Source organism: Phaenicophaeus curvirostris, chromosome 22 (genome assembly GCF_032191515.1).
Source record: "Phaenicophaeus curvirostris isolate KB17595 chromosome 22, BPBGC_Pcur_1.0, whole genome shotgun sequence".
NCBI classification, from domain to species: domain Eukaryota; kingdom Metazoa; phylum Chordata; class Aves; order Cuculiformes; family Cuculidae; genus Phaenicophaeus; species Phaenicophaeus curvirostris.
This window is the reverse complement of record NC_091413.1, coordinates 3,351,678-3,378,198: the sequence shown is the minus strand read 5'-3', so window position 1 is coordinate 3,378,198 and position 26,521 is coordinate 3,351,678. Positions and strand designations below refer to the sequence as shown.

The window sequence follows — 26,521 nt, the reverse complement described above, 5'->3', positions numbered from 1 at the left end:
ATTTATATTAACTGAATCCCATTTTTTTCCTTTCAATTAAGTTTGGCAAGATCTGATTTCTAGAACCCTGCATTGATTTGTATTAATTACATTCTCTTTCTTTATTTCTTAAACAAAATCCCTAACAGCTGTTACATCATTTTGCTAGGAATCACTCTCATCTCACAACCCATAATTACCAGGATGGTCTGCTTTACCCACTGAAACAGTGGTATCCCAATTAACTTATGCAATTTCTTTACAAATTCCATGGTCCTTCTCTGCCCTACAGGCTCTACAGGCCTCCTCTGCCCTACCATCCCTATTTTCCTTGCCCCGCTATGCATACCCTGCATCCCTGTTAGCTCTTCTGTTCCCTCCCTGCCCTCCCTGCTCCTTCCATCCCACCATCCTTCCCTGCTCCCCCTCTTTGCCCTCCCATCCCTCCCTGCTCCCCCTATTCACCCTCCCACTCCTTCCTGCTCCCCCTATTTGCCCTCCCTGCCCTCTTATTTGCCCCTCTATCCCTCCCTACTTCCCCTTTTGCCCCTCCATCCCTCCCTGCTCCCCCTATTCACCCTCCACCCCTCCCTACTCCCCCATATGCCCTTCCACCCCTCCCTGCTCCCCCTTTTTCCCCTCCCATCCCTCTCTACCCCCTCTTTTTCCCCCTTCCATCCCTCCCTGCTCCTCTTTTTCCCCCTCCATCCCTCCCTACCCCTCTTTTTCCCCCTCCATCCCTCCCTACCCCCTTTTCCCCCCTCCATCCCTCCCTGCTCCTCTTATTCACCCTCCCATCCCTCCCTGCCCCCATATGCCCTCCCTGCTCCCCCTATTTGCCCCCATCCCTCTCTACTCCCCCTTTTTGCCCCTCCATCTCTCCCTGCTCCCCCTATTCACCCTCCCACCCCTCCCTGCTCCCCTTTTTCCCCCTCCATCCCTCCCTGCTCCCCTCCCCTATTTGCCTTCCCTGCTCCCCCTTTTCCCCCCTCCATCCCTCCCTGCTCCCCCTATTCACCTTCCCACCCCTCCCTGCTCTCCTTTTCCCCCCTCCATCCCTCCCTGCTCCTCTTATTCACCCTCCCATCCCTCCCTGACCCCTATATGCCCTCCCTACTCCCCCTTTTTGCCCCTCCATCCCTCCCTGCTCCCCCTTTTTGCCCCTCCATCCCTCCCTGCTCCCCCTTTTTGCCCCTCCATCCCTCCCTGCTCCCCCTTTTTGCCCCTCCATCCCTCCCTACTCCCCCTTTTTGCCCCTCCATCCCTCCCTGCTCCCCCTTTTTGCCCCTCCATCCCTCCCTGCTCCCCCTTTTTGCCCCTCCATCCCTCCCTGCTCCCCTATTTGCCCCTCCATCCCTCCCTGCTCCCCCTTTTCCCCCTCCATCCCTCCCTGCTCCCCTTTTCCCCCCTCCATCCCTCCCTGATCCCCTTTCCCCCTCTCCATCCCTCCCCGCCCCCTATATGCCCTCCCTGCTCCCCCTATTTGCCCCTCCATCCCTCCCTGCTCCCCCTTTCCCCCCCTTCATCCCTCTCTGCTCCTCCTATATGCCCTCCCATCCCTCCCTGCTCCCCTTTCCCCCCCTCCATCCCTCCCCGCTCCCCCTAGTCGCTCCCCCATCCCCCCGTTTCTCCCCCTCCATCCCTCCCCGCGGCCGCATCCCCGCTCGGGGCGGTCTCGGGGCAGGACCGGGAGGTTCTCCCAGCCCACACCCACACCCACACGAGTCACCGCGGCGGAGGAGCGGGTTGTTTCACACACACACACACACACACACACACCCCGACCCCGAAGCTCCGTCCCTCCCGCTGCTCCCGGGGCTCCTCCAGCCGCCGCCGGCATGGGGAACATCGCCTGCGTTCCCCAGGCGCCGGGGAGGCTCGGGGGCTCTTTCCGAAGGAAATCTTCGCTGAAGAAAGAGTGAGTACGCTTGGGTTGCCTTGGGAATCCTTTCCGAGTGGTGCTGGCTGCCCTGCTGACTTTGCCCCGCGCGATGCGCTGCGCAGATCCAGGCTGGAAGCTCGGGAAAGCCAGGAAAAACCGAGCCCAGGAGACCTGGCTCGGGAAATCCAGGAGTTATTGATGCAGAATTGGGGGGTTCGGGGTGCTGGGCAGAGCTGAACGCGATCGGGTGCCTGGGAAGGAATCCTAGGGCTCTCCCAGTAGAGTATCCCAAAGATGCAGCCCCCAGGATAGACATAATTTATTTAATTTTGTTATGAAAATTAAACCTCCCCTCTGTGGGACAGGCAGGGACCGTGTTTGCGCTTGCAATCGGTTTAATTCACAACCCCCCTGGAGCTGTGCCGTGTTGTGAAAGAAAACAACATCCAAACTCTTACTTTAGGGAGAAAGCCCCCAATCCTAACCCTCTGCCCGCGTGGTTTAGAATCATAGAACCACAGAGCCATAGAATCCTAGAATCATAGAACAACCAGGCTGGAAGAGACCCACCGGATCATCGAGTCCAACCATTCCTATCAAACACTAAACCGTGTCCCTCGTAACCCTGAAGGAAGGCACAAAAGAATAGCCACAAAATCCTCTGCGTGCTGGGGTCGGGTACCACGGCGATGGATGGTTGTCCCAAAATAGAGCCTCCCCGGAGCGCAGGGTGAGCTTCGCGGCACACTGCCCTTCCCTTCAGCGTAGGGACAGCGCTGCTGCTGATAAAAGCATAAATAAAGCAGAATCTTCCCTGTCCTGAGCTCTCTGGGCTGGCGAGGAGCTCTGTTCGGAACCAAGGTGGCTTCTCGCAGTCCCACCAGCCCCGTCTACATGGGCATTTTTCGAGACAAACCCATAAACTCTGCTAGGCTGAGGGATTTCTAATCAAGACGAGATGCTGAAACCATCCCCTTGGTTTCCTGCGCTGCCATAAGTTGCGAGCGACCCTGTTGAAGTCTTTGGAACTAATGTGGAGTGAAAAAGAGAGGTTCACATGGGGGATTTGGACCCTGGAGGGCTGGCATTGGGTAGCTGGGGTGGTGTGGCCAAGCCCCAGAGCTCCTCCTGTCCCCACTCATTCCTGGCTTCCCACGCTCATGGAGATAAGCCTGGTTTCTGCTGAAGCAAATGCTGCAATATGCTTGAAAGAGGGAGCAACTCCTGGGAAGTCCCAGCAAAGCAATCCCAGCGTTTCCTAAGAGGCATCAACTTCTCCTTGATGATGTCCATGCGAGGAGAAGCTGGGGGCCTTGCTGGGAGTGGAAGGGAAGAGAGAGGAGAACCTCGAGCACAGAAATAAAACCTGTTTGTGAATATATGTCGGTGTATGCGTACACAAGCCTCTCCGCTCCCAAGGCTTTGGAATAGTCATCAGGATTGGGTTGAGTCTTTGTGTTTTGCAATGGCACATCCAGTCCCCACGCTGATTTGGAGGCACGGATGAGCCTGTTGCTGCGACCGTGACTGATCATTTGGCTATGCAAAGACACGTAAAAAAGCAAAGAAATGCCAGCAAGTGCAACACGAACCCCATTACAATTCTCCCAGGCTGTTTTCCAGCCCTTTGCTGTGCTGGGATGATCAGAAAACCCATGGCAAATTGCTTACTTAGCTTTCTGGCTTCCTTATTTCTGGGCAGAATTCACTACACGTCAGCCTAGTGTTTGCATGTGTGTTTTGATTTTTTTTTTCTCCCCTTTGTAGACAAAATGGCAAGAAAAAACTGCCCAGCTTTTTTGGTATAGAAGGAGGGCAGGAGAGAGATACGACCACAGACAAAATCCTGCAATATATTCCAGGAAAGGCAAGTACAAACACATCCAACCCCCGCTTCCTGCTGCTCCCAGAGGTTATTCCCACCAACCGCAAGGAGAAGGATGAGGGATCTGGATCAGGGGGTAGCAGCAGGTCTGTCTCAAGGAGATGGAGGCCAAGCCAGGAGGGGATGAGTCCTGTGCCCTTCACAGCTGCAGAACTGGCTGCTTCAGGTGTCCCTGTGCAGGTGTCAGGGGGACCCACCACCAGCCAAAACGTGTGTGATGATGAGGTGGGAGGAGAGCAAAGCAGACAGCATGGTGGGAATATCTCACACACCCCTTGGCTCTTGGTTCTTTTGTTTCTGGGTAGCCTGCGAAGGGAAGGAAAATTAGAGCGAGCATTCAAAGGTAGGATGATTCATTCCCACGCTGGAATGAGACGGAGCAGGCGGTGTATTAGCAATAAGCCTTGGGAAGGTAATCAGGAAGGGCAGGTCTGTCTCGGGCACGTACCAGCCTTGTGGCCATATGGCCCGTTTCCCAGCACTGCGCAGGGAAAGCAGAGGTGAAAGGATGAACCCCAGTGTGTTTGCTTGCACCCTTTGAGATGTGGACTGAGATTAGGGGCTTGTTGGGCTGTTCTGTGCGTGCATTGTGCCCAACGCCTGGCAAATAGGGTGTGGGGATACAGGGGAAGGGCAAACTGAGGCAGAGACTCACAACTAGACAGAGGAAATTTCGGAGGTCAGCAGCAGGATGTGATCCCTTGGGTTTCAAGCTGCTGGTTGGGTGTATTTCAGCGGTGATGAGGTGCTTCTCAAGAGCTTGGTGGATTGCAGGACCCAGTTCTGAGCAGCTCTGCTAATGTACTTTGGGTTACGGCATAAATTCAAATGTCTGCTTCGCACAAGCCAGGACCCTGCAGTCCCTTTCCATGCAGCTGCTCCCAGGTTGGCCCTCTCCAACCCAAACGACCTTAGATTTCCCACTAAGGGAAGAGAACTGGGATCCTACTCATGAGGTGGCCATGGGTGACTGCCATCCTCTCTCTTGGGAAAGGTCTCCTGAGCTCTAAAAGTGGGAAACACAGCAGAACTGGGTCTGTTTCAGAGTCCTGCGCATTATTTGTGAATGAGGCTGATGGACATGTGGCGTGAGCATGGTGGGACTCAGCTGGGATGCAGAATGGTTGAGCAGCACTTGATGGGACCAGTCCACACGTGAATCGTGGACACTTCCCCTGGGGAAGCAGGGAGAGCTGTCATGTTAGCGGATCCTGGAAAATTAATCCTGCAAGCCAACAAAACAAAGGTCACGGAGAGATTATTCATTCAGGATCACAAGAGAGTGTGGGATCTCTTCAGGGAAAGGAGGAGGGTGGAGCAGTTGTTTGGATGTTACCCTTGCCTGGGGCAGATGGGATTCAAACTGCTCAGCCACAAGCTTCTTGTGTGGCCTGGAGAAACCTTTCCCACTCCCATCTTTTCAGGAGAGACATCTCTGAGTGCTGCAGGGCCAGGTTAAAGAGGAGCTGTCAGCATGAGACTCTTCTGGTGCTGTCAGGGGTCACCAAACTGCTGGCCATGGGAGGCAGTTGTGGGCTGGGACAAGTGACATCCCTGAAAACCTGGGACCTGGCTACACACAAAGCCAGCGCCTCTTGTTCCCTGCAGCCTCCTGCCCCGTTTCCCACACTTCCCAGCTACGGCTTCTGCAAAACCTGAGCAAAAGCGAGGGGGAAGGATGTGCCAGAAGAGCGATGCTTCCCATTTGCTTCTTTTATCATTAAACAGCAGCTTCTGGAGCCCGAGGGCACCAACCTTACAAGGCTGAGCTTTTCCTGCTGCCAGGGTTAGTGATTCAGCTGGGAGTCACTGGGGTCTGCAGGGGCTGAGGCGCGTTAATTATTAACTCGCTCTACCTGTAGGATGAGGCATCTGAGACAGAGGGAGAGAGAGGGAGAGAACATGTCAGGGCACTGGCACTGCCAGAGACCCGCTGCTTCGCCAAACCCTCCAAGAAACCAGGTTTTCCAAGATCTTCCCTGCCTTAAAGCCAATGGGAGAGCTGAGCTAACGAAACAGCGCTGGTCGGGATGGGGCTGGGGGAGGAGGGTGCTTGCCACCAGCACAACCCAGCCAGGGAAGTAAACAGCTGGCTGGGGAGGATTTCAGACACTTCCCTTTCCTTTTGGCTGCACATTGAGGCTTCCCCATGGTTTCGAGGGGTTCATGGGCCAGGGAGACAAGTGATGACCAGGCTGTGACAGCTCTGGTTCCTGACCCTTGCAGGACATCATGGGGTTCCCAATGCTCCTTTTAGCGTGAGATGCAGCCCATGCTCGTGGCTGTAAACCTGCGTCAGAGGGCAGGGATGTACTTGTGGGTCTGAGCCCAGAGACATCCGAGATTCAGCAGGAGCTGTTTTTTCTCTAGAGCTTTGGTTTAGGCAAGTCCTCTGTGTCCTGGGAAATTGCTGTGGTGCCTGGGCAGATGATCAGATGTTTGAGGGGAGCACCATCAGCCTTCCAAAGGGTTTCTGTTCTCAATGAGAAAGCCTGAACCAGCCCCAGTCAGCCTGCTTCTCCAAGCTGTGCTTGCTTGAGGGCAGTTCTCCTTGCACATAAGCAAATGTTATGTTCATTTGGGGTTTAATGTAGGCATCCAGTGACGGACATAATATGGCTGGGGAAAAAAAAAATTAGGAGGCATCTGCCTGGTAAAAGAAAAACAAAACCCCAAAGACCTGAACGGTTCTGCTTCTTCCAGCACAACCACAATAGCTGATCAGGAGTGATAAGACTGCTGGGACCTGAAAGACTGGTGTGGATGGAGCTGCTGCATGGAAGCCTGCAGCTGAAAGGGTAGCAGGAGACCTCAGTGGCCTGATCCTGTTTTGTCCCTGGTCTTAGAGATGCCCCCATGCTCAACCACTAAATCCAGCTGTCTTCTCGGTCTTCCTGAAGTCCCTTGCAAGCTAGGGTTGCTTGTTTGGGAGAGGGAAGTATTCCATTTAATTAACATGAACAGTGGTAGTGGAAGCTCTCCCTTTCCCTCCTGACCCCAGGAGGATCCCTGTGGAAGCTGACAGGTAGGCTGAACTCCACCAAAAGTACTGCTGGATTCCCAGCTCCCAGGTTGCTTTTGTTTCTTGGGCAGCCCTCCCATACCAAAAGGGGCTCCAGGAAAGCTGGAGAGGGGCTTGTGATCAAAGAGTGCAGGGAGAGGGTGAAGGGGAACGGTTTGAAGCTGAAAGAGGTCGGATTGAGATGAGATCTTAGGAAGAAATATTTTCCTGTGAAGGTGGGGAGGCATGGGCACAGGTCGCTTGGAGAAGTGGTGGCTGCCCCATCCCTGGAGGGGTTCAAGGCCAGGTTGGATGGGGCTTGGAGCCCCTGATCCAGTGGGAGATGTCCCTGCCCAGTGCAGGAGGTGGAACTGGGTGGGCTTGGAGATCCCTTGCAACCCAAACCATTCTGTGATTCTATTACTGAATAATTTGGCTGCTGCGTTCCAGGCAGCAGCATTGCCCAGGCAGCTGGTAGCTGGCACTGCTGCTTATCTCTCTGCCTGTAATTTCATTACTTAATCCTCTCCCCACTCCCTGTTGCTGGTTGCTGCCCTTATCCGAGCAGTGTTTTGGTTTTGCTGCCCCAGCTGTCAGGTGATCCGTTGCTCTTTGTTCTGACAGCGGCTTGTAGCTCACATGTAATCTTTGCCTACGCTTAATTGCCTCTCAATGAGACCTTTAATTGGCAGCCAGCAGGTTCCCATCTCCTGGGTAAGCGTGGGTACTGCGTGGAGCCGGCTGGAAAAGCTGGAGGGAGGCTTTCAGCGGAGAAGGGGTTAACTGATGTCCTAAAAAAAGAGTTATCTAAATTCAGTGAGGCCCTGGAAGGAACCTTGAGCTTTGCAGGTGGAAGGGTCTGAGAGCATTAGGTTCCTCTTACTGGTTCCCCAGCTTCCCGCTGGCCTGATGCCCCCAGGATGGTTATGAGAGGGGTTAATCTCGTGCCGGAGGGGTGAGTCACGGAGAGCCCAGCAAGACAGATCTGGTTAGCTCTGCTGGCTCTTCATTTGTCACGGGGTTCCGCAGCTGTCTCCTTGGCACAGCGAGCCAGACAGATTGGGTGATGGGGATGCCTCCCAGCTCCAGTATGGCCATCCTGGGAGCATCCCTGGGTCACCAGCGCTCAGAGTGGGGTCCCTCCAAGGTGGTGGCCTCACAGCCTGGTGACTGAGCAGCAGGGTAGACCTTGCCAACCTTTCTCTTGGAATATCCCAGAGTCTGATGTGTCTAACAAAGCTGGCATTTCAGATTCAGATGTGCAAGTGAGGTGTAGGCTGGGGAGAATTAGTGGTGTCCGTGGCCTCGCTGGGGTACAGCCCTTCCCTTCTCCCCAAGGAAAACACCGACCAACCCCCAGAAATAAAATTCTTTGTCCCAGAGCAGGGAGAGCTTGTAACCCTTGGGATTTAGGCAGCACTCAGTGCAACAGCAGCCCTGTGCTGCAGGGATGTGGGTTTGTGCCATTGCACAGAAGGAGGAATTTATATATAAATCTTTCTGCAGGAAATCAGGGACCCCCCATGCCCCGAGTGCTTTCTCCCTCTCACGTCAGCCCTTGCTCTCCTCCGGTGCTTGCTGGCTTCCCCTAGTTTTTTGCACTGACAAGGATCGTTTCACGACTCAGTGCCTTGCAGCTGTTTTTATGGCTGGGGGACTCTGCCTCAAAAGTGCCCGAGCACCTGAAACAACAGATTCCACCTAGAGAAACGCAGGGATCTGACTAGATGGGAGAGCTGAGGAATCTAGGTGAAATTAGAGCAACAAGAAAACCTTTCCCACCAACCCCAGTGGAAGGCAAGCTGTGTTTGCTTAGCCTGGATTGGTCCTCATTCCAGTTGATTAGGATGGCAGGAGGTCATCTGTGAAGTTGGGAGACCCAAAATGTAGGATGCGTTTCTGCAGCCCCCTCTTTCTCAACCCAGAAAACCTCCCTTTAGGTCAGTATCTTACGACCTCCCAGCAGTAACCAAACCCCAGCTCCACACTGGCATGGAGACCCAACCACAAACATCCACCAGGGTGCCTTTCCGAGGAAGGCTTTCTTGGAAGATGTCCTGGAAATGTCTCTCCAAGACCCCCCCGATGGCCCCAAGGTGCTCCTCAAGACCCCCATGATGCCCTCAGGACCCCCATGGTGACCCCAAAACCCCCATGATCCACCCCAGAACCTCTCCAGGACCCCCATGGTGACCCCAAGGACCCCATGATCCACCCCAGAACCTCTCCAGGACCCCATGGTGTCCTGGGCACCATGACATCAGGCCCTCACCTCTCCCTGGCACTGATTTATTTATCCTGAATCCTTGCTACAGAATATTCAGAACCAGGAAAACCAGAAAGAAAACTTGGACCAGAGGTTCCCCAGCCTGTTCAAGAAGGGACGAAGGAAAACGGTTGTCAGGAATCTGGGGAAAATAATCCATTACTCCAAGGTCAAGTTTAAGTTTCAGCACTGTCAGGTAAGCTGTGACATCTGTTTGTGAGCGTCTCTCTTCCCAAACACGGAGTTATCCTGCAGGACTGGGAAGTAAAGTGTAATTCTTGGAAATGTGACTTAGGGAGATTTCCTCGAGCTACTATGTGGCCCAGGGACTTCTGCTGTCGTGTGGGGCATCTCCCATCCCAGAGGGGACCTGGGCTGTGTGTCCACGCTCAGCATCTGGGCTGGCTGCAGACCCACCAGCAGGCACGCAACGGTGGCTCTTGGATAAGAGACCACTGGCTTTTCTGTGCGCAGATCAGTCTGAGATGCAGAAGGATGGTTGGGGGTGGAAGGTATCCTGAGATAAACCCCAAAACATGTGTTTTCTGCAGGAGGTGAATGACTGCTTCTTGGAGCTGTTCCAGTCCTACCTGTACTTCCAGTCTGTGGGCTCTAACGGACTCACATACCAGGTAGGGCTTCTCCTGGACGTGCTGGGGCAAGCAGTGGGGAGCTGGACAGTGTGAGCAAGCTGAAGGCGCTGGGCAGATGGGATGGGACGGCACAGGGCAGGGGGCTCTGCTCCTGGGGCTGCCACTGACCTCCTCTAAGTGGTCTCAGCAAGTCCCTTCTTCTGGATGCCAAGCTCCTGGGGGAAGAGAGCATTTCTTCCTAAGGACTGTACCCAGACGATCTCCATGCCATCTGGGTCCTTGGCCTTGATGATGCTGGTGAATTACAAACAAAAGGCTGGTTTGCCCAGTGCAGCCAAAAAACCACAGCCAAATCAACAGGAATCTCTGAATGTGCTCCGTGTGAGTGTGTAACTAAAACTGAGCATGGCTGTTTTGTAGATACTCATAAAATTCATTCCTTTTGAGAATGATTTATTTTCTTCTGCACGAGGTTAATGCAATGTGCCCATACAATCTTGAGTCATCCAGCTCGCCAGGCTCCAACTGGAAAGACACATCAGAATACAAACAATATTACAACATCTCTCATCTACTTTATAACCAGTTCTTTATATTATTAATGCTAGAGGAATTGCAAAGGAATTAAATGTGGCAGTGCTGGCCCCTAGACGTTTTACAGCAATTAGCATCTTTTACAGTCTTTGTTTAGAAAGCCCAAGACAGGGAGCACAAACTTCTCATCTGGTCCTGTGCTTTGTTATAGTGGGACTCTGAAGGACTGGAGTATAGAAACCAGACAGCTCTATTTTGCTTTGTGGTCGTTTCCATCTTCTGCCTCTCTTGTGTTAAACCAGAAATGGTTTTTTTTTGAGGTTTCTCTTAAAACTAAAAGGCTTGGAATACACATTAAGTGTTCTTGCCAGCATGGCAGATGATTACTATCCCACGGAGCCCAGGGAGATGCTGAACCTGCTTTCTCTGGGGATTGTGCTGGTTCTAAGTCCCAAAAGTTTTCCCTCAGAGGAACATTTTGCAGTCTACCATCGTGGAACAAAGCAGCCTGCTGGTGCCGAGTCTGGATTTCCAGCCTCCTACAGGAAAGGGGCGTTAATTGCAGAGCCTGTCTGCGGGCTGTCCCCCCAAATAATGGAGTGTTCTTCTTCTGCAGGGCTTGCTGCCTTTGAAAGAGCTGAATGTGTGTGAAATTGAGAGCGGGAAGAGCACTGGGCAGGAGGATCACGCTTTCCGCATTGCAGGTTCGTGCGTCTCCGTTTGCTTTGAACAGAGAACACAGGGTGTATGAATCACGACTGTCTCTGCTCTTTGTCCTGCTCTGACCTAGTCCCACGGAAGAACCGCAGAGTGGAAAGAGGTTGCGGGGAGCTGAAGCTCTTCCTCCCAGCATTTACATCTTTCCCTCCAGGTCTTCCCTGCTCCTAAACACTTGGACAGTGATGGCCAAGGCTGCAGGTGGGGAAGGGCTGGATAGGGAGTGCAGAGGAAGGATGGTCCTGTTCTCTGGCTTGTTAGTACTCAGGACACATGGTGATAATTCCCACCTTCACCCAGCCATGTGCTCTTCGTGCATCATCTTTGAGTGAAGGAATGGAATAAAGCTCCTTCTCCCACCTCTTTTCGCTGTGTAAACCCCGAGCCAGGGAATTCAAGCTTCATAAAAGCTTCCCTGGCATGACAGCCTGTCTGCAGCTTGGCTGGAGGCTTCTTTGGGCTTAGTCATCGCTGAATTGAAGCAGTTGCAAGCCCCCAAGAGTAGTAGTTGAAGCATGAAGAACACAAAAGTAAGTAAACGACCCAGTAATGATACAGGGCCAAGAATCATAGAATGGTTGGGTTGGAAGGGACCTTAAAGCCCATCCAGTTCCATCCAGGGACACCTCCCACTGGGTTTATTTTGTGTCCTAGGCCCACTGTCCATGTCCTCTGGTGTCCTCTGGTAGGGAGAAAGTTATACAATGGCCACTCAAACTAAGAAATGACATAAATGATAAAAAGGAGCTGGTACAAACCACCCATTAATTTTAAGGACTGCTGAGTTGTGGTCTTGTTGCACTGTCCTAGGCAGGGCTCTCCAACTCTTTTGGGAGTCTGTAAAATGAAGGAAAGCTTCTTTCAGGCATAACCCATCACAGGCATCTGCACTGGGGTGGTCGGACTTGTTCTGCTTGTATTAAAACACAGGAAAATCGCCCCAAGCTTTGTTAGGTTTGCGTCCTGCTCAAGGAGAGAGCAAACCAAGGCCTTTTGGACAGAGAGTGCTGCGTACCAGCAAGCTGAATGTGTGTGAAAAAACAAAGAAACCTGGGAGGTAGTGATGATTAGGATTGCTGGGAGATCAGTGGAGAAGTTCAGTTTTTCTCTTAGAAGGGGAGAAATCATGGCACGGAGGGAATCGTGTCCATGGCCACACACAGGGTCAGGGTGGAAGCCTTTTGTCTTGTGACTCTGAGACACGAAAGACACGCGTCCATTCTCTTATGAAATCCTGTGGTGTCTGTAGTTGTCTGTGAAATGCTCTAGTACATCAGATCCCAGCACGATCATTGGAAGTGTGGAGGTGGAGCGTGAGGAACCCAGCAGCGCATGAGAACAGAGAAGTGGATGGTGGCTGCCCATCACCTTGGCTTTGTGGTCCATCCTCTGATGTTGAGGTTGTTGAGCACCTTGAGTTACCTCTGCCTCACCTGCAGAATTTGAAGCTTTTTGGTGTCTCTAGATAGAGAGATTTGGGTGGTAACAACATGTTGCTGCTCTGGGAAGGGGCTTTCTTGCTTCCAGCGTTCCTCTGGAAGCGTTCGCAAGGAAAGAGGAAGGGCAGAGGAGAAGAAAGGAAAGAGGAAGGACAGAGCAGAAGAAAAGAGCACGAGGACTGGCACAGGTTGCTTGAGCGTGGCTGTGTCATGGCCCCGCTGCAAACGTGCCCTTGGGGCTGAGGGAAATGGCAGTAAATGAATTAGCAGCAGCCTTTCGGTCTCTGCTTCCCAGCCTCCCCAGCAGCTCCTTGCACAAGCTTCAGGCATGTCTCAGGCTTCAGGCTTAGGCAGGAGTTTCTCTTCTCATTTTCTCTTCCTTTGAGGCCCCGTTTAGATGTGGTGACACGAATAGCCTTCAGGATACATCGGAGAGGGTGGCCATGGGGGGGTGGTGGCAGAGCAAGCAGAGTCGTGTTATGGGTCATGCCCTGCCAGAGAGATTCCTGCTGTTTGTACAAGGGCTGGGATGCCCGGGGAAGTATTCAGAGCTGCCAGAATACCTGGATAACATTAGCACCTTTATACCCTCCTGGCAACTCTGCCCCATCCCTGGAGGGGTTCAAGGCCAGGTTGGATGGGGCTTGGAGCCCGTGATGCAGTGGGAGGTGTCCCTGCCCCAGGTGGGGGGCTGGTACTGGATGGGCTTGGAGGTCCCTTCCAACACAAACCATTCTATAATTCTATGGAACACTTTATCTCCATGGCAAAAACAGGAAAACCAAGGCAAAAGGAGGCTAGAGAGCTCCAGAGCCGTAGACTCTTTGGTGCCCAGGAGTGCTTGACACCTAATTATTTGTCATGGATCTGAAAGGAGTGACGTATGGAAAGTCACTCAGTGCCTCAGTTTACCCTCCTCTGCTTTCCCTGCATTAGTGCATTTCCTGGCAAATAGAGGTGTTTCAAAGTCTTAATTAACTGTTGTTCATAAATATTGCAGGAGTTATGCCATGAAAGACTCTACCGAAGGGCAAAGTATCGTGCTTATCCCGTGCACTTGCTTATCTGAATACTTCCCAGTCCCACAAAGCCAGATCTTACTGAGTATGCACCAAGTGTGGTTAAATATGAGATCATCGGTAAATTATTAATCATAACATACATTCTGCAGCCTGCCAGAAGTGATTATTAACGTCACTAGGTTATATCTGTAGAGAGTAGCAGAGACTTTTTTGCTTGTGCTTCTCAGCGAGTGATAGCTGGAACCATTAAAATCAACAAGATATAGAGCTCTTCCTCCCTTTAGGAGTATGTTTGAGAGCAGCTTCAGCTTGTCTGGCACAGATTCTATTTGGCGAAGCAATAAATAAACAGTGTCAGAAAGTTAGTGATGTTCTACATAGTGAGTGCCAAAGGGAAGCTGAGCAATGGCATGAAACTTTTGTGTTGAGTTAGATAGCACCACATCGCGATTGTCTCTGCCGCAGAGATGCTTTGCACAAACTCTTGGGGACTTTTAAAACAAAAAGCTGCCTGTTAACTTCAAGCTTGACTTTTGTACTGCCTTTGATCTTTGTTCTTAGCCTGGTTTTGGACTGAAAAGTGACTGGTAGATTTGGTTGCATGAGCAGGTAGTGAGAAGGTGCTGGAGAAGTTCCTACTGGGAGCTCCCCAGCAACCTGATGGGAGGCAAACAGGCTGCCCAGGGAGGGGGTTGAGTCACCTTCCCTGGAGGGGTTTAAGGGACGGGTGGATGAGGTGCTGAGGGACATGGTTTAGTGTTTGATGGGAATGGTTGGACTCGATGATCCGGTGGGTCTTTTCCAACCTGGTGATTCTATGATTCTATGAAACTGTACAAGGTGGTGGCAGGAAGGACTGGAGCGTGATGTCAACAGAGCACTGCAATCACCAGCACTGATGTGCCGAGCATAACAGCTCTGGCCACCTGATTACTTTGTTGATGCTGCAATTGGTGCCCTTATCTGCTGGGCTCATCTTGTGTCTCACATACCTAGGTCCTCTGCTGAATCCCCTTATCGTGTTCTGCCCTACTGAGTCAGAGCTGAAGCAGTGGCTTTATCACCTGGAGAAACAGATCCAGCTAAATGGAGGAAGCCTTGGCTTGCCTTTCCTCTCTCAGGTTAGTGTCTGGGGATGGTGAGACATGCAGGCGTCTCGCAGGCTGTGGGCTCAACTGAATGACCCCTTGGGTAGATGATGCACTGCTCCTGCTGCCTTCAGTGCGAGGCATAATCTCTGCAGCCAGCCTCTCAGACATTTTCCCCACCCTTTCAGGCACTCACCTAACACCTTCCTCTTCCAGAATCCTGAGTGCCTCTGGGCTCCTTCTCCAAGCTGCAGAGCTTGAGCAGAGAGCTGGGTTTGGAAAGGGAGAAGGGCTCTGGGTCCACTCCCAAATGCTCCTTGCTGTGCTTGCTGTTCTTTCACGACATCAGAAGGAGCTGTGGGGTTTACTCCTGGCCTAATCCTCCTTTTCCACCTCCCTGCATCACTCAGGGAGCTGACCCTCTGGCAAGATGCGCTTGTGGTGCCACTCGTACCACTTCCAGCCACTGCTGGGGCTGTGCGTGGTCTATAATTCAGCCCTTCGGACGCGTGGCAATTGAATCCTCTTCACCAGCAGCACGTACCAGCCTTGCTGGAGCGCTGTCTGCCTCCTGCCCGAGGCACCTGGGCCATACACCTCACAGCTCTTGCTTCCTTTAGTTATTCCACCACCTCTAAAATAACCACAGATAGACGTGCTAATTACCCACACTCGACAGACATGTTCTTCCTTGGGAACTCCTCTGCCTGTGGAGGAACCATATATTCACGTTCAGATGTCTTATAGGGATTTAGGGCTGTGCAACCAGTGCCAGAGTGCATGCAGGATTTTGGTGTGAACGGCAACCCCAAAGGTTCTCGGTGCTGCTGAGACCTGACAAAGCTTGCTGCGTCTCTGCTGGATGTGGGTATGCTCACAGCTTCCAGTTTTGGAGCCTGCCTTTTGTCTCCTGCGAGGGAAAGGTGCAGAAAAAAAGGCTTTGCAAAGGGCGTGTGTGCTGAAAGGAAGACCCACAACCCAGAGGTGCCAGCACGACAGCCTGTGAAGGGTCAGAGGTCTGGGTCTGTGTCAGAGACGTTCTCATGCACTTAGCTGCTTGTGCAATTATCCAGAGTTTACACAACATTTGGAGGAGGAGACAGGGACTGAAGCCTAGAAAACAGGACCAGATTCAAATGACCTGTGTTCTCTTCCAGTCTCTGCAGGGTGCTTCAATTCTTTCCCCATCTTCATCTCCCCACTTGTAAACTAAAGATATTCCCCTTTGAAAGGCTGCGTACAGGTGATGCTGGGTACCAAGTATGACTACTCGGTTCTGCTGGAAAACTGGCTCCTGCTCAGTTTTAGTTTCTCTGTCCTCCTTCTATCTTACTTGTAAAGGGTGCTGAGATGGGCCACGCACTAGCTAAACTCTTCGGGGGGGGCACAGCTACCCTGCTGCTCAGTTGTGCTCCTGTCCCTAGAACGACTGGAAGCAGAGCTCCATGGAGAAAGAGGAGCTGCGGTGGTCCGTGCAGAACATGCCTGTCCAGGAGTGGAGAGGGACCCAGCGGGAATCCTTAGGTGACGTCCTCTGCGTTTCCAAAGTGAAGCTTCAGCATCTGCCTTTTGAGGTAGGACACATCTCTTGGGAGCAACCTCCTGTCTGCACAGCTCAGAAAGAGAAGTGGATGGAGTGAGTAGCGCACACTCCTGCCTACCTGCTGCCACATTGATCCAGCGGGTCCCTGAAGGGTCATTTTACCCAGTAAGTGGAAAAAGGTTTGTTTCTGCTCCTGTGGCCCCGCAGTGGTGCCTGGGGACAGCACGTGCGTAAGCATTTGCTGGGCAGGGGAGTTGGCAGGAGTCTCCTGGTGTGGGGAGGCAGCTCGGCTGTTCCCAGAGCCCCTGCTTCGGGCTGCTGTCAGAGAGACAAAGGAAAGGGCTCTCCAGATCTGAGCCCTGGCTCTTCCTCTTTCCTCTCCAAGGAGCAGCATGACCGGCTGTTGGTGCTTTACCCGTCCACGCTGGTGATAGTGTCTGAAGAGCGCAACAGCCTCTGCTTTAAAGTAAGTTCATTTCGGAGCACCTTCCTGCTCCCTCTCACTCATCCACAGCAGCTATTTCAGCGCTTCTTTGGCTCGTTGCTCCCCTCCACCTGCATTCCCTTGTGCTCCTCGTGTTGGAAAGGGCTTTCCTTCCACGCTGCTCGCTTGCCAGCTGGCAGGTGAACAGGCAGAGGGATGTTGCAAACGATCTTCCCATGAGAAACACCTTGCCTTCCTACAAAAACCCGGAGGGAAAGGAGCTGGCTGCCAAGGAATCTGAGTCTCTGGGAGGAGGGAGGCTGGCGTGTTTCTGTGGGGTGATGCTGGCAGAGAGCCTGCTCAAGACGAGAGCTGGAACAGCCCCTGAGAGTGCCCCCACGGGGGCTTTTCTTCCCGAGTCCTGCTCCGTGGCACCACTTGAAAGCAGGTAGCATCCAGGCAGTACATTTGATGCTCTTGGGGAAGGGCAAAGGCTGGCAGGCAGAGAGGAGAGGCTGCTGCTGGTGCACGGCGTTTGCAGCTCTTTTCCTCGGTGCAACGAGGGAAAGAGCAATGTCTGGGCATGCCAGGGGAAGAGCCAACAAGGATGTGGAAGCCTGAGTGCCCCAAGGGATGAGAGGAGCTTCTCCGGAGCACTGGTGTGTCTTTGCTTGTAGGAGCAATGCTAGGAGCCTCAGCGCAGATGGGCAGCGACACTGTGGCCCCTGGGAGTTGCCTGCAGCCTGAATGGCCTTTGAACTTGATTCCCAACATCCATCTTATACATCATTGCAGTGGCTGTTAAAGAGCTCTGTGCTTTCTGGATCTGTTTCCCTGTGCTAGAACAAACATGCAAAAAGAGGGCTGAACTGTCACTGAACCTGCAGGTGCAGCATCACCAGCACATGGTGGAGCAGAGCTGAGCTGCTCTTCCAGAGGAGCAGCATCGTTCTAAGCCAACGAGAAAGGAACCGGTGATAAGGAAACCCTGCAGAGATTGAGGGCTGGTGAAATTCAGTGTGAACTCATTGGGGTCCTCCTTCCTTCCTGTCTTTGGGCTGAGAGAGTTGGGGTTGTTCAGCCTGGAGAAGAGAAGGCTCTGGGGAGACCTCAGAGCAGCTTCCAGTACTGAAAGGGGATCCAGGAAAGCCAAGAAGGGGCTCTTGATCAGGGGGTGCAGGGAAAGGACAAAGGGGAATGATTTTAAGCTGAAAGAGGTTGGATTGAGATGACCTCTTAGGAAGAAATGTCTTCCTGTGAGAGTGGGGAGGCATGGGCACAGGTTGCTTGGAGCAGTGGTGGCTGCCCCATCCCTGGAGGGGTTCAAGGCCAGGTTGGATGGGGCTTGGAGCCCCTGATCCAGTGGGAGGTGTCCCTGCCCATGGCAGGAGGTTGGAACTAGATGGGCTTTGAGGTCCCTTCCAACTCAAACCATTCTGTGATTCACATGCTTTCCCTATGTCCACGTCGTCCCCGAGCCATGCTGGTGGCTTTTAGTTGGGAAGACCTGCACAGAGCATCTCCCTGGCCCAGGACTGGGCTGTGCCTGCAGCGGGAAGGGGGATGATGAGGGTCATCTGCGAGTCAACAGCGCAGGGTGTTTTCCAGCAGCCGGTGCCTTGTGTGACACACCTCAGCCACAGCTTGTTTTCGGGAACAGATTGTTTGCAGCTCCTGGGAATGGGGCATCACGTAAGGGGGCCGTGGGCTGGGCTCCCGGATTAACTCATCTCTTTTGAAACCTTAAAGCAGATTTCTCTGCCTTGTCCATGCAATGTTCCCTTCCCACGGTGCCTGAGCGTTGGTCCCCGGGCGTCTCACTCGCTGGGGTAGTGGCAGGGCTCTGAGGTGATTCACCAGCCTGTGACACTCAGTGGGAACCTGATTTTCCACAGGCGTGTCAGGGCACGGGAGCCTTCTCCCAGGGCTTCTGCAAATTAACTTCTCTTCCTTGCGAGCAGACGCTGAGCCCTACAAGTTGTGTGTGAAGGAATCACCCGGCCCTTTTGTTCTTCAGTTTCATACAAACCACAGGAGCTGCCGCTGCCAAGTTTGTGTGTGGGACAGGGAAGGGGAAGGCAGGGGCTGAGCTGCTGGGACGGGTCTCACCCAAAGCAGCAGGATCTGGCTCAGTGCTGATGGGAAAAGGCTCTGGGTGGCATGTAAATCAGCAAGGGGGGAGATGCTGGTGGAGCGCAGGTTCATGCTGTGCCCAGGGAAGGCTGGAGGGGCTCTCTGCAGCCGACGCTTGAGCTATTTAATCATAGAATCACGGAATCACAGAATCATAGAATGGTTGGGGTTGGAAGGGACCTCCAAGCCCACCCAGTTCCAACCTCCTGCCATGGGCAGAGACACCTCCCACTGGATCAGGTCGCTCAAAGCTCCATCCAACCTGGCCTTGGACACCTCCAGGAATGGGGCAGCCACAACTTCTCCAAGCAACCTGTGCCCGTGCCTCCCCACCCTCACAGGAAAACGCTTCTTCCTCAGATCTCATCTCAATACCCCCTCTTTCAGCCTAAAACCATTCTCCTTTGTCCTTTCCCTGAACTCCCTAATCAAAATCCCCTCCCCAGCTTTCCTGGAGCCCCTTTCAGCACTGGAAGCTGCTCTAAGGTCTCCCCAGAGCCTTCTCTTTCTTCTCCAGACTGAACAACCCCAACTCTCAGCCTGTCCTTGTGTGGGATATTCTCCAGCCCTTGGACCATCTTGGTGGCCCCTGGGTGTTTCAGCCCCCTCCACAGACAGGAGGTTGTTGCTTTAGAGAGGACAAAGCGCTGGGTGCCTGGGGGAAGCTCTACAGTTGTCCTCAGTGGCAGGAGGGCTTGCTCAAACGTGCTGGAGAGCTGAGGAGCAGAAGGAGCCTGCGGCACCAGCCCCCTCCACATGCAGCCTTGCAGCACCTGCACCAGCCCAAGCGTCAAAGTCCATTTCTTGCAGCAACAGGGGAAAACGAGTCACGGAGCATTGCATGAGTTCCCTCCCAAGGTCAGCCTCGCTGTATTGCTCAGCCCACAAATCACTTCAGGTGCAGAAGAAATACCACAGAAGCCTGCGCGTGCCCACAGGCTACTGCAGAGAGGCAGCTGGCCACAAACCACTGCTGCCTGGTTGAGCTTCATGTTTCCCTTGTGGGAAAGCTGTAACGAGGGCTGCATTCCCCAGAGCCTCTGCAGCTGGGCAGCTTTGGAGTGAGGACATGATGAGGAGTTCCTGCTAGACACTTAAGTTTTGCAGCCTGTGCGCTTAGGCAAATGTATCCTGATTGACTGCACTTTTTGAGAGTCATAGAATCATGGAATCACCAGGTTGGAAGAGACCCACCGGATCATCGAGTCCAACCATTCCTATCAAACACTAACCCATGTCCTTCAGCATCTCGTCCACCCATCCCTTAAACCCCTCCAGGGAAGGTGACTCAACCCCCTCCCTGGGCAGCCTCTGCCAGTGCCCAATGACCCTTTCTGTGAAAAATTTTTTCCTAATGTCCGACCTGACCTTCCCCTGGTGGAGCTTGAGGCCATTCCCTCTCGTCCTGTCCCCTGTCCCTTGGGAGAAGAGCCCAGCTCCCTCCTCTCCACAACCTCCTTTCAGGGAGTTGGAGAGAGCAATGAGGTCTCCCCTCAGCCTCCTCTTCTCCAGGCTAAACACCCCCAGCTGTCTCAGCCGCTGCTCTTGTTCTCCGGCCCCCTCACTTGCTTTGTTGCTCTTCTCTGGACTCGCTCCAGAGCCTCAACATCCTTCTTGTGGTGAGGGGCCCAGAACTGACCCCAGAATTCCAGAGGGAGAGGAGTCCTCAGCACAGGAAGGATGTGGATCTATTGGGGTGGGTCAGGGAGGACAGTGGTGGGTGCACGTGGGGGCACATGGTGTCTTCTCACTCCAGTTTTTCCAGGGACAGGCTGCTTCAGCTTCTCTGCTCAGCTCCCTGCTAGCAGGAACATCTGTGCCGTGCCTGCTGGGGGCAAACCCCGCTCTGCTCCCAGGAATGGCATCCGCAACTGTGCCGTATGGCACAAGAGCTCACATTTCACCAGCTGGCATTTATGGGGCCCAACCCTGTCTTTGTAAGACTTTGCGGGGACTGGGAGCCGAGCGATCCTAAGCCTGCTTCTCTCTCCAACAGGGCGAGCTGCCACTCAACGCCATCCAAGTGCTGTTTGAAGAGAACGACAAAACCTCCTTTTTGATAGAAGGTGCGTGGCTGGGATGCTGAGGGGGGTGCTGGCAGCAGCGATGGAGCTTTGTGGGGTCGGGCTGGTTTCGCTGAGCTGCAGTCACCTCCCTGGCTGTGCTCGTTTGTGCAGGCACTCAAGCTCAACTGCTTGGTCATCTCTGACTGTCTGTGCTGTGGGTTTGGTGGCCGGGAGAGGGTGTGAGCCAGCAGCAGCACGCACGGCTGCGCAGGATCCCCTCACTTAGCTCTGGGCTGTGATTGCCCCCGTCCCACATTCACCCACGTGCAAATAGCCAGCAGCGAAGTCAGAGTCTTCCCGTTAGCCCCAGCACCAGGATCACCAGGTCCCAGGAGAACACGGGGAGGGATGGAGAAAGGAGATTCCCATGGGTTTCTGAAGGAAGCAACACGGGTGTCGATTTTGATAGGAATGGTTGGACTCGATGATCCGGTGGGTCTCTTCCAACCTGGTGATTCTATGATTCTATGATTCAAAGCCAGCAAGAGCAGTGAGTGATGTTTTTACAGGCCGACTAATCAACTCGATCCGGGTGATCTGCCGCAGCTATGAAGATTACCAGGAGTGGCTCTACTGCCTCAAAACAGCCCAGTTTCGAAACGCCGACTCCTCCCTCTCTGGATCTGAGAGTTTCACAGGATCAAAGCCGCCACACCCCAGCCAGGTAACAGATGATGTGGGTTGGCGTGGTAATCAATAGATGTCTCCCGGGACTCCTGCCTGTCCTATCTCTGGCCACGTGTGATAAAGCACCTTGCTTCAAATCCTCTGCTTGAGGGCTGTCATGAAGGTGCTGATCCTCCAAATCATATTGAAGCCCTATATTACATTATATAGGTATAAATTATATTGAATTCTTCCAAAAGCAGACCCCTGGCTGTAGGCTGTGACAGTTTTGTGCGGTCAGGCACTGGCATGAGGACATTAATAGGGTCATAGAATCATTAAGGTTGGAAAAGACCTCTAAGCTCATCCAGTCCAACCATCAGCCCAACCCCACTGTGCCTGCTAAACCATGTCCTGAAGTGCCACATCTACATGTTTTTTGAACCCCTCCAGGGATGGAGACTCCACCTGTGCCCGGGGCAGCCTCTCCCAGTGCTTTCCCACTCTTTCAGCAAAGAGATTTTTTTCTCATATCGAATCTAAACCTCTCCTGGTGCAAACTTGAGGCCATTTCCCCCCTCTCCCTGGGTACAGCTGCCCCGGGCAGGTGCTCACCATGCAAACACGACCTAGATCCACGTCTGGCCCTGGTGTGTGGACACGGAGGCAGATGGGGCTGAGGAGGGATGTGCCTGTGGCTGCACCGAGAGCTGTTCCTATGGGCTGTTCTTCTCCTCCATCTAGTTTGCCGGCAGTGGGAGAGGGTCTCTCACTTCTGATGGTCGTACCAACTCCTGGGCATCGGCAGGGAGAGTGGCCACCTTAACCCACGTCTCCCAGAACAGCGGCTCTCTCCACGATGGACAGTCCTTCGTGCTGATGCCTGAGAGCAGAGTGCTTGAAGACTCCCCTGGCTATTCCCAACCTCTCCATGTAAGTGAACCCCCCAAAAGCCAGGGGTGCAGGTGGGGGTCTATCCAGGTGCCTGGATGAGCTGTGCAGCACAGCGAGTCCATGCCGAGAGCCCGTGTTTGTCTAAGTTCAGCTTTGTCATTGCTGATAAGGGACAAGTCTGCTGAGAAGTCCCATCCCATCACTCCTCTCTGCATCAGGATTGTTGGTACAGGGTGAAATGGGACTGTTCAAAGGTCAAGAAACCCCAAAGCAAAACCCCGGTGGGACTTTGCTCTGATCCCATGCAGCCTTTGTGCATCCTGGAGGGGTGTTTGTGTGGGGAGGAGCGCGTGGGGCACCCTCCCAGCTGCAGGACCATGGGGATGCACGAGCATCGTGCGATGCCTGCAGCAGGAGCCGCAGCAGGGGTGTGTTTTGCCTTGGCTGCAGGTGGGTCTGTGTGCCTGGGCTGAGGAGAGCCACCTTGGGGGTCTATCTTCTCGTTTCAGTGCCTGGCACAAGCCAGCTGGCCAAGCACGGGGCTGCCCGCGCAGGACCTGAGGAGGGGAGGCAGCGCCAGAAAATCCAAGAGCAAATGTGGGCCCTGTGGCCAGCAGCTGCCCTGCCAGGACACGGAGAGGACCGTCTGCAGCCTCATTCCTGAAAACCCCAATGGCGAGCTCCTGTCTTCGGTGTACAACGAGCCATACTCCACGCACGGCTCACAGCACCACCCCGCAGCATCCCCACCGCACCTGGACCTGAGCAGTGTAAGGGGCTGGGATGCTGTGGGGCTGCTGGGATGCTGTGGGGCTGCTCTGCTGCTTGGGAAGGGTTGGATGGCAGAGGAACTGGCCTGTGGTTCACATTTTCCTTATGGAGCTCCTTGCAGGGGCTCTAGGGCAGGCATGAAACACATTTCCATTTGAAAATGGCCCGTGGGAGGCGAGGTTAAACACAGCAAATGAAGCAATGGCTCTTGGAGACCGGAGATGCTAGGCACCAGTGCTCTGCAAGTAGGAGTGTTATTACTCCACAGGGCTTTCCAGCATGTGTTCATCACTGGGTCAGTGTGTGATGCCACGATTCCCTCCCCTCAGCCTCAATGAGTGTGAATCTGCCCTACGCCCAGGAAAATCCCCTTGTAAGCTCAGGCACCCCAGTTGGGAATCAGCCCTTCCATCCTTCACGGCTGAGCAGCGTGTGGGACTTGAATGGCAGGGAGATTTCCCCACTCCGATCTCTCCTGGGGATGGATTTCAAGTAGGGAACAGCGTGGCATGTTCCTATTTCAATTCTGCCTTTTAGGTGAACAGATGGAGCTTGGTGGGAGGTCAATCCTCGACAGCTTCCAGCTCCCTGGAGAAGCCGGCCGTGCCCCGCTCCCCCTTGTACGCGGACCCCTATACGCCCAGCTCCCCCGGCGCTCGCAGCGTGGCAGGCTCCGGCTTCTTGGAAGAGGTACCTTGCACCTTTGCTGCTGGTTACAGCCCTGACTCAGCGCACAGGCTCCAGAAATCGTGCCTTGGGCCATTTCTTTTCCTACTGGCTGCCTGAGCCTGAGCGGGATGTGGAAACTCCAGACCTGCATTTCGAGGTGGGGCAGGGCACAGCATAGCTCTCTGTTTTCTCAAGCCAGGACAGAGTCAGAGGGGAACAGGTTTCCCCTGTCTTATCACTGGGTATCAGCGTCACAACAAACCCAGGAAGAGCCAGAAACCACAAAACAAAAGCAGAGACTGAGATGCGATCCAGTCCATAGAAACTAGAGATGAGTCAGTCACCGAGACCACTTCATCCAACCCCAAAAATTCCAGTTGTGATAACTGACTGCCTGTTAAAGGCTACGTTTCTAGTTTTGCACATCTCCTGGGTAAAGACTGCTTCTGAGCCTGTATCTGGCATCTCCCAGACTGATGAACTGGCATCTCCCTTCCCTCAGAGGGTTCTTCCTGGCTTGTCTCTGTCCTTCCTCATTCCCTGAGCTGCCAGGAGGTTTCATCCTGCTGCTTGCACATCTGGCCACCTTCCACTGCCTCTGTGGGTCATTGCAAGGGACCCACAACCATTCTTCCTTTCCCACCTCAAGCCTTCAGGAGAGGAAAATAGTAGAATGTGCAAGATAGGCAGAAAACCTTGTCTGGCTTAGAGGTTAGAAGCGGGAGGTTAATGTTCCCCAAGTCTCCATAGCAGGTATCAAACCTAGAGTTTGTTTTGGTTAAGTTCCTGCAGTGCCACGGACAGATGGGTTCAGCACAGATGAATGGATGCCCTACCATCCCGGTACCCCAGCATTTTTCTCTGCAGAAGAGGCACTGCCAGCCCCTGCCCAGCAGCCACTGCAGGGAGGTGCCTGTGGCTCCAACTTACAGCATCCCTGGCACCTCGTGCCGTCTCCAGCTGCGACCTCCTGCTGAGGTTTCTTATCTTGAAGAGGTGAGTTTGTAAAGGCAGTCCTAGTGCCCCACACTGCGCAGGCTGCGCGGGGGCACAGGGGTCCCAGCTTGCCTTTCTCCAGGCTGGAAGAATGGTTGGTCACTGCAGGGCTCTGAACTCCTTGCTGTGTGACAGGGTCTATCTTGGGGAGCAGGGATTAGGGAACCAAGAGTGCTGATTCCTGGTGTGCGGGATCCTTTTAAAAGGATCCGTTCAGCATTGCTCGAGGATCAATTCTGCAGTGAAATGACACCCAGGTATAGTCTTGCAGACAGGGATGTATCTTTATGGAAACCCTACCAAGAAACCCTGGTGGGGCTGCTCAAGGATGCAGCTTAAACTCCAATATCATGGAAGCATTTTTAGGATCATATTTGATGCCCTGGCAATGGCTGGGCATCATCTTCATCAGTGCATCTCATTCTTTTCAGGTCTCTTCTCTGCGAGAGGAACGCCTGGGCCTTTCATTGGAGCCACCAGGTGAGATGCTTGGGAGGCTGCTTGGGTTCTGCAGCCCATCCTGCCTCACTGGTGTCCGTCTCTGTAAGCATCATAAGTTTGTTCTGTGGCACATTTGCAATTTCCACTGCTTTGCCCAGGTCTCATTGCATCTGCTCTGTGACTTTGAGCAAGTCCAGAGAAGAGCAACAAAGCTGGTGAGGGGGCCGGAGAACAAGAGGAGCGGCTGAGAGAGCTGGGGGTGTTTAGCCTGGAGAAGAGGAGGCTGAGGGCAGACCTCATTGCTCTCTCCAACTACCTGAAAGGAGGTTGTGGAGAGGAGGGAGCTGGGCTCTTCTCCCAAGGGACAGGAGACAGGACGAGAGGGAATGGCCTCAAGCTCCACCAGGGGAGGTTTAGGCTGGATATTAGGAAAGAATTTTTCATGGAAAGGGTGATTGGGCACTGGCAGAGGCTGCCCAGGGAGGGGGTTGAGTCCCCTTCCCTGGAGGGGTTTAAGGGACGGGTGGATGAGGTGCTGAGGGACATGGTTTAGTGATTGATGGGAATGGTTGGACTCGATGATCCAGTGGGTCTCTTCCAACCTGGTGATTCTGTGATTCCATGATTCTATGATTTATTGACCCTTGTGCGTTCTCTCTGCTGATGAAGACGATTGCAGCCACTGGGCTGTTCATGAGCTCTCTAAGCACTTTGTTCTGATGTTCTGCAGATGGGAACGTGGGCGCTTACGACCTGCCAGAGGCCGGCTTCCAGCACCGAGACTCCACAGCCTACCACGACTACGCCGAGCTCCAGAGCTTCCAGAGCGACTTCAGCTATGACAACCTGTGGGAAGCTGAGGCGAAGGAGCCAGACCTGCCGCACGCCTCCCCATCACCTGGACAGCAGTTTTACCAGGCCTGAGGTGGCCTCCATAGCCAAGGCACAAAAACGCTCTCGGGGTCTTTACTTGCTGGGCTTCCCTCTAGGGTGAGGACCTTGGGGTGTGTGAAGAAAAGAGAAGGGCTCTGTGAAATGCTGGTTCCCATGTGCTGGCAGGTCTAGAGCTCAAAATTCTCCTCTCAGTCTGAGGATGGGGACAAAAGAGAGCACAAAAGAGATGGCCTCTACAGGAGCAGTGTGTGTGTGCGAGGAGCATGCTCTGCAGCTGCCCCAGCCTGGGGAGCCCTGGCTCCCCTGCAAATAAAAGGAAGAACATCAAGCTGATCAGTCTCCCTCAGATAAAAGGGGCTGGATGTTCAGACAGAACAGTGACTTAGAGGCCAAAGAAAAGGGCTAGTTGGTGGCTGGGTTAGTTTGATCATTTTCCTTATTACCAGAGCCCTCAGGGTGGTCACTTTGAGCATCCCTGAGAACAACTTCCAAGCCAAACCTTCCTCCATTGAGCTCTGCAGTCTGCAAAGATGCATGAGACACACCTCGTCATGGTGAATAAGGTTGGTAGCAATAACAGTGCTCATAGGAATGTCTTCCTGCAAGATCAGGGTTATCTGACAAGAGATGGAATAAAACATCCAGATCAGGGCAGACCGGGATGTTCTTTCCACTCTA

The 26,521-nt window shown here is 53.5% G+C and overlaps 1 protein-coding gene across 1 annotated transcript; it reads left to right on the top strand.

Moving 5' to 3' along the window:
- The first annotated feature begins 1,773 nt into the window (after positions 1-1,773).
- Positions 1,774-26,045, top strand: PLEKHN1 (pleckstrin homology domain containing N1). The gene is made up of 16 exons (XM_069874688.1): positions 1,774-1,897; positions 3,629-3,728; positions 9,063-9,209; positions 9,565-9,645; positions 10,757-10,844; positions 14,315-14,439; positions 15,831-15,980; positions 16,335-16,415; positions 20,503-20,572; positions 21,082-21,236; positions 21,923-22,111; positions 22,582-22,842; positions 23,381-23,533; positions 24,296-24,508; positions 24,940-24,988; positions 25,680-26,045. Exons 1-16 carry the CDS (start codon positions 1,818-1,820, stop codon positions 25,871-25,873), a joined length of 2,136 nt encoding a protein of 711 aa, XP_069730789.1. The 5' UTR covers positions 1,774-1,817; the 3' UTR covers positions 25,874-26,045.
- The last annotated feature ends 476 nt before the right edge of the window (positions 26,046-26,521 follow it).

Coding starts and splice junctions, on each gene's coding strand:
- PLEKHN1 (XM_069874688.1), top strand. CDS start 1,818: ATGGGGAACATCGCCTGCGTTCCCCAGGCGCCGGGGAGGCTCGGGGGC. Junction 14,440..15,830: donor GCTTGCCTTTCCTCTCTCAG/GTTAGTGTCTGG, acceptor TCCTGTCCCTAG/AACGACTGGAAGCAGAGCTC. Junction 20,573..21,081: donor AACCTCCTTTTTGATAGAAG/GTGCGTGGCTGG, acceptor ATGTTTTTACAG/GCCGACTAATCAACTCGATC.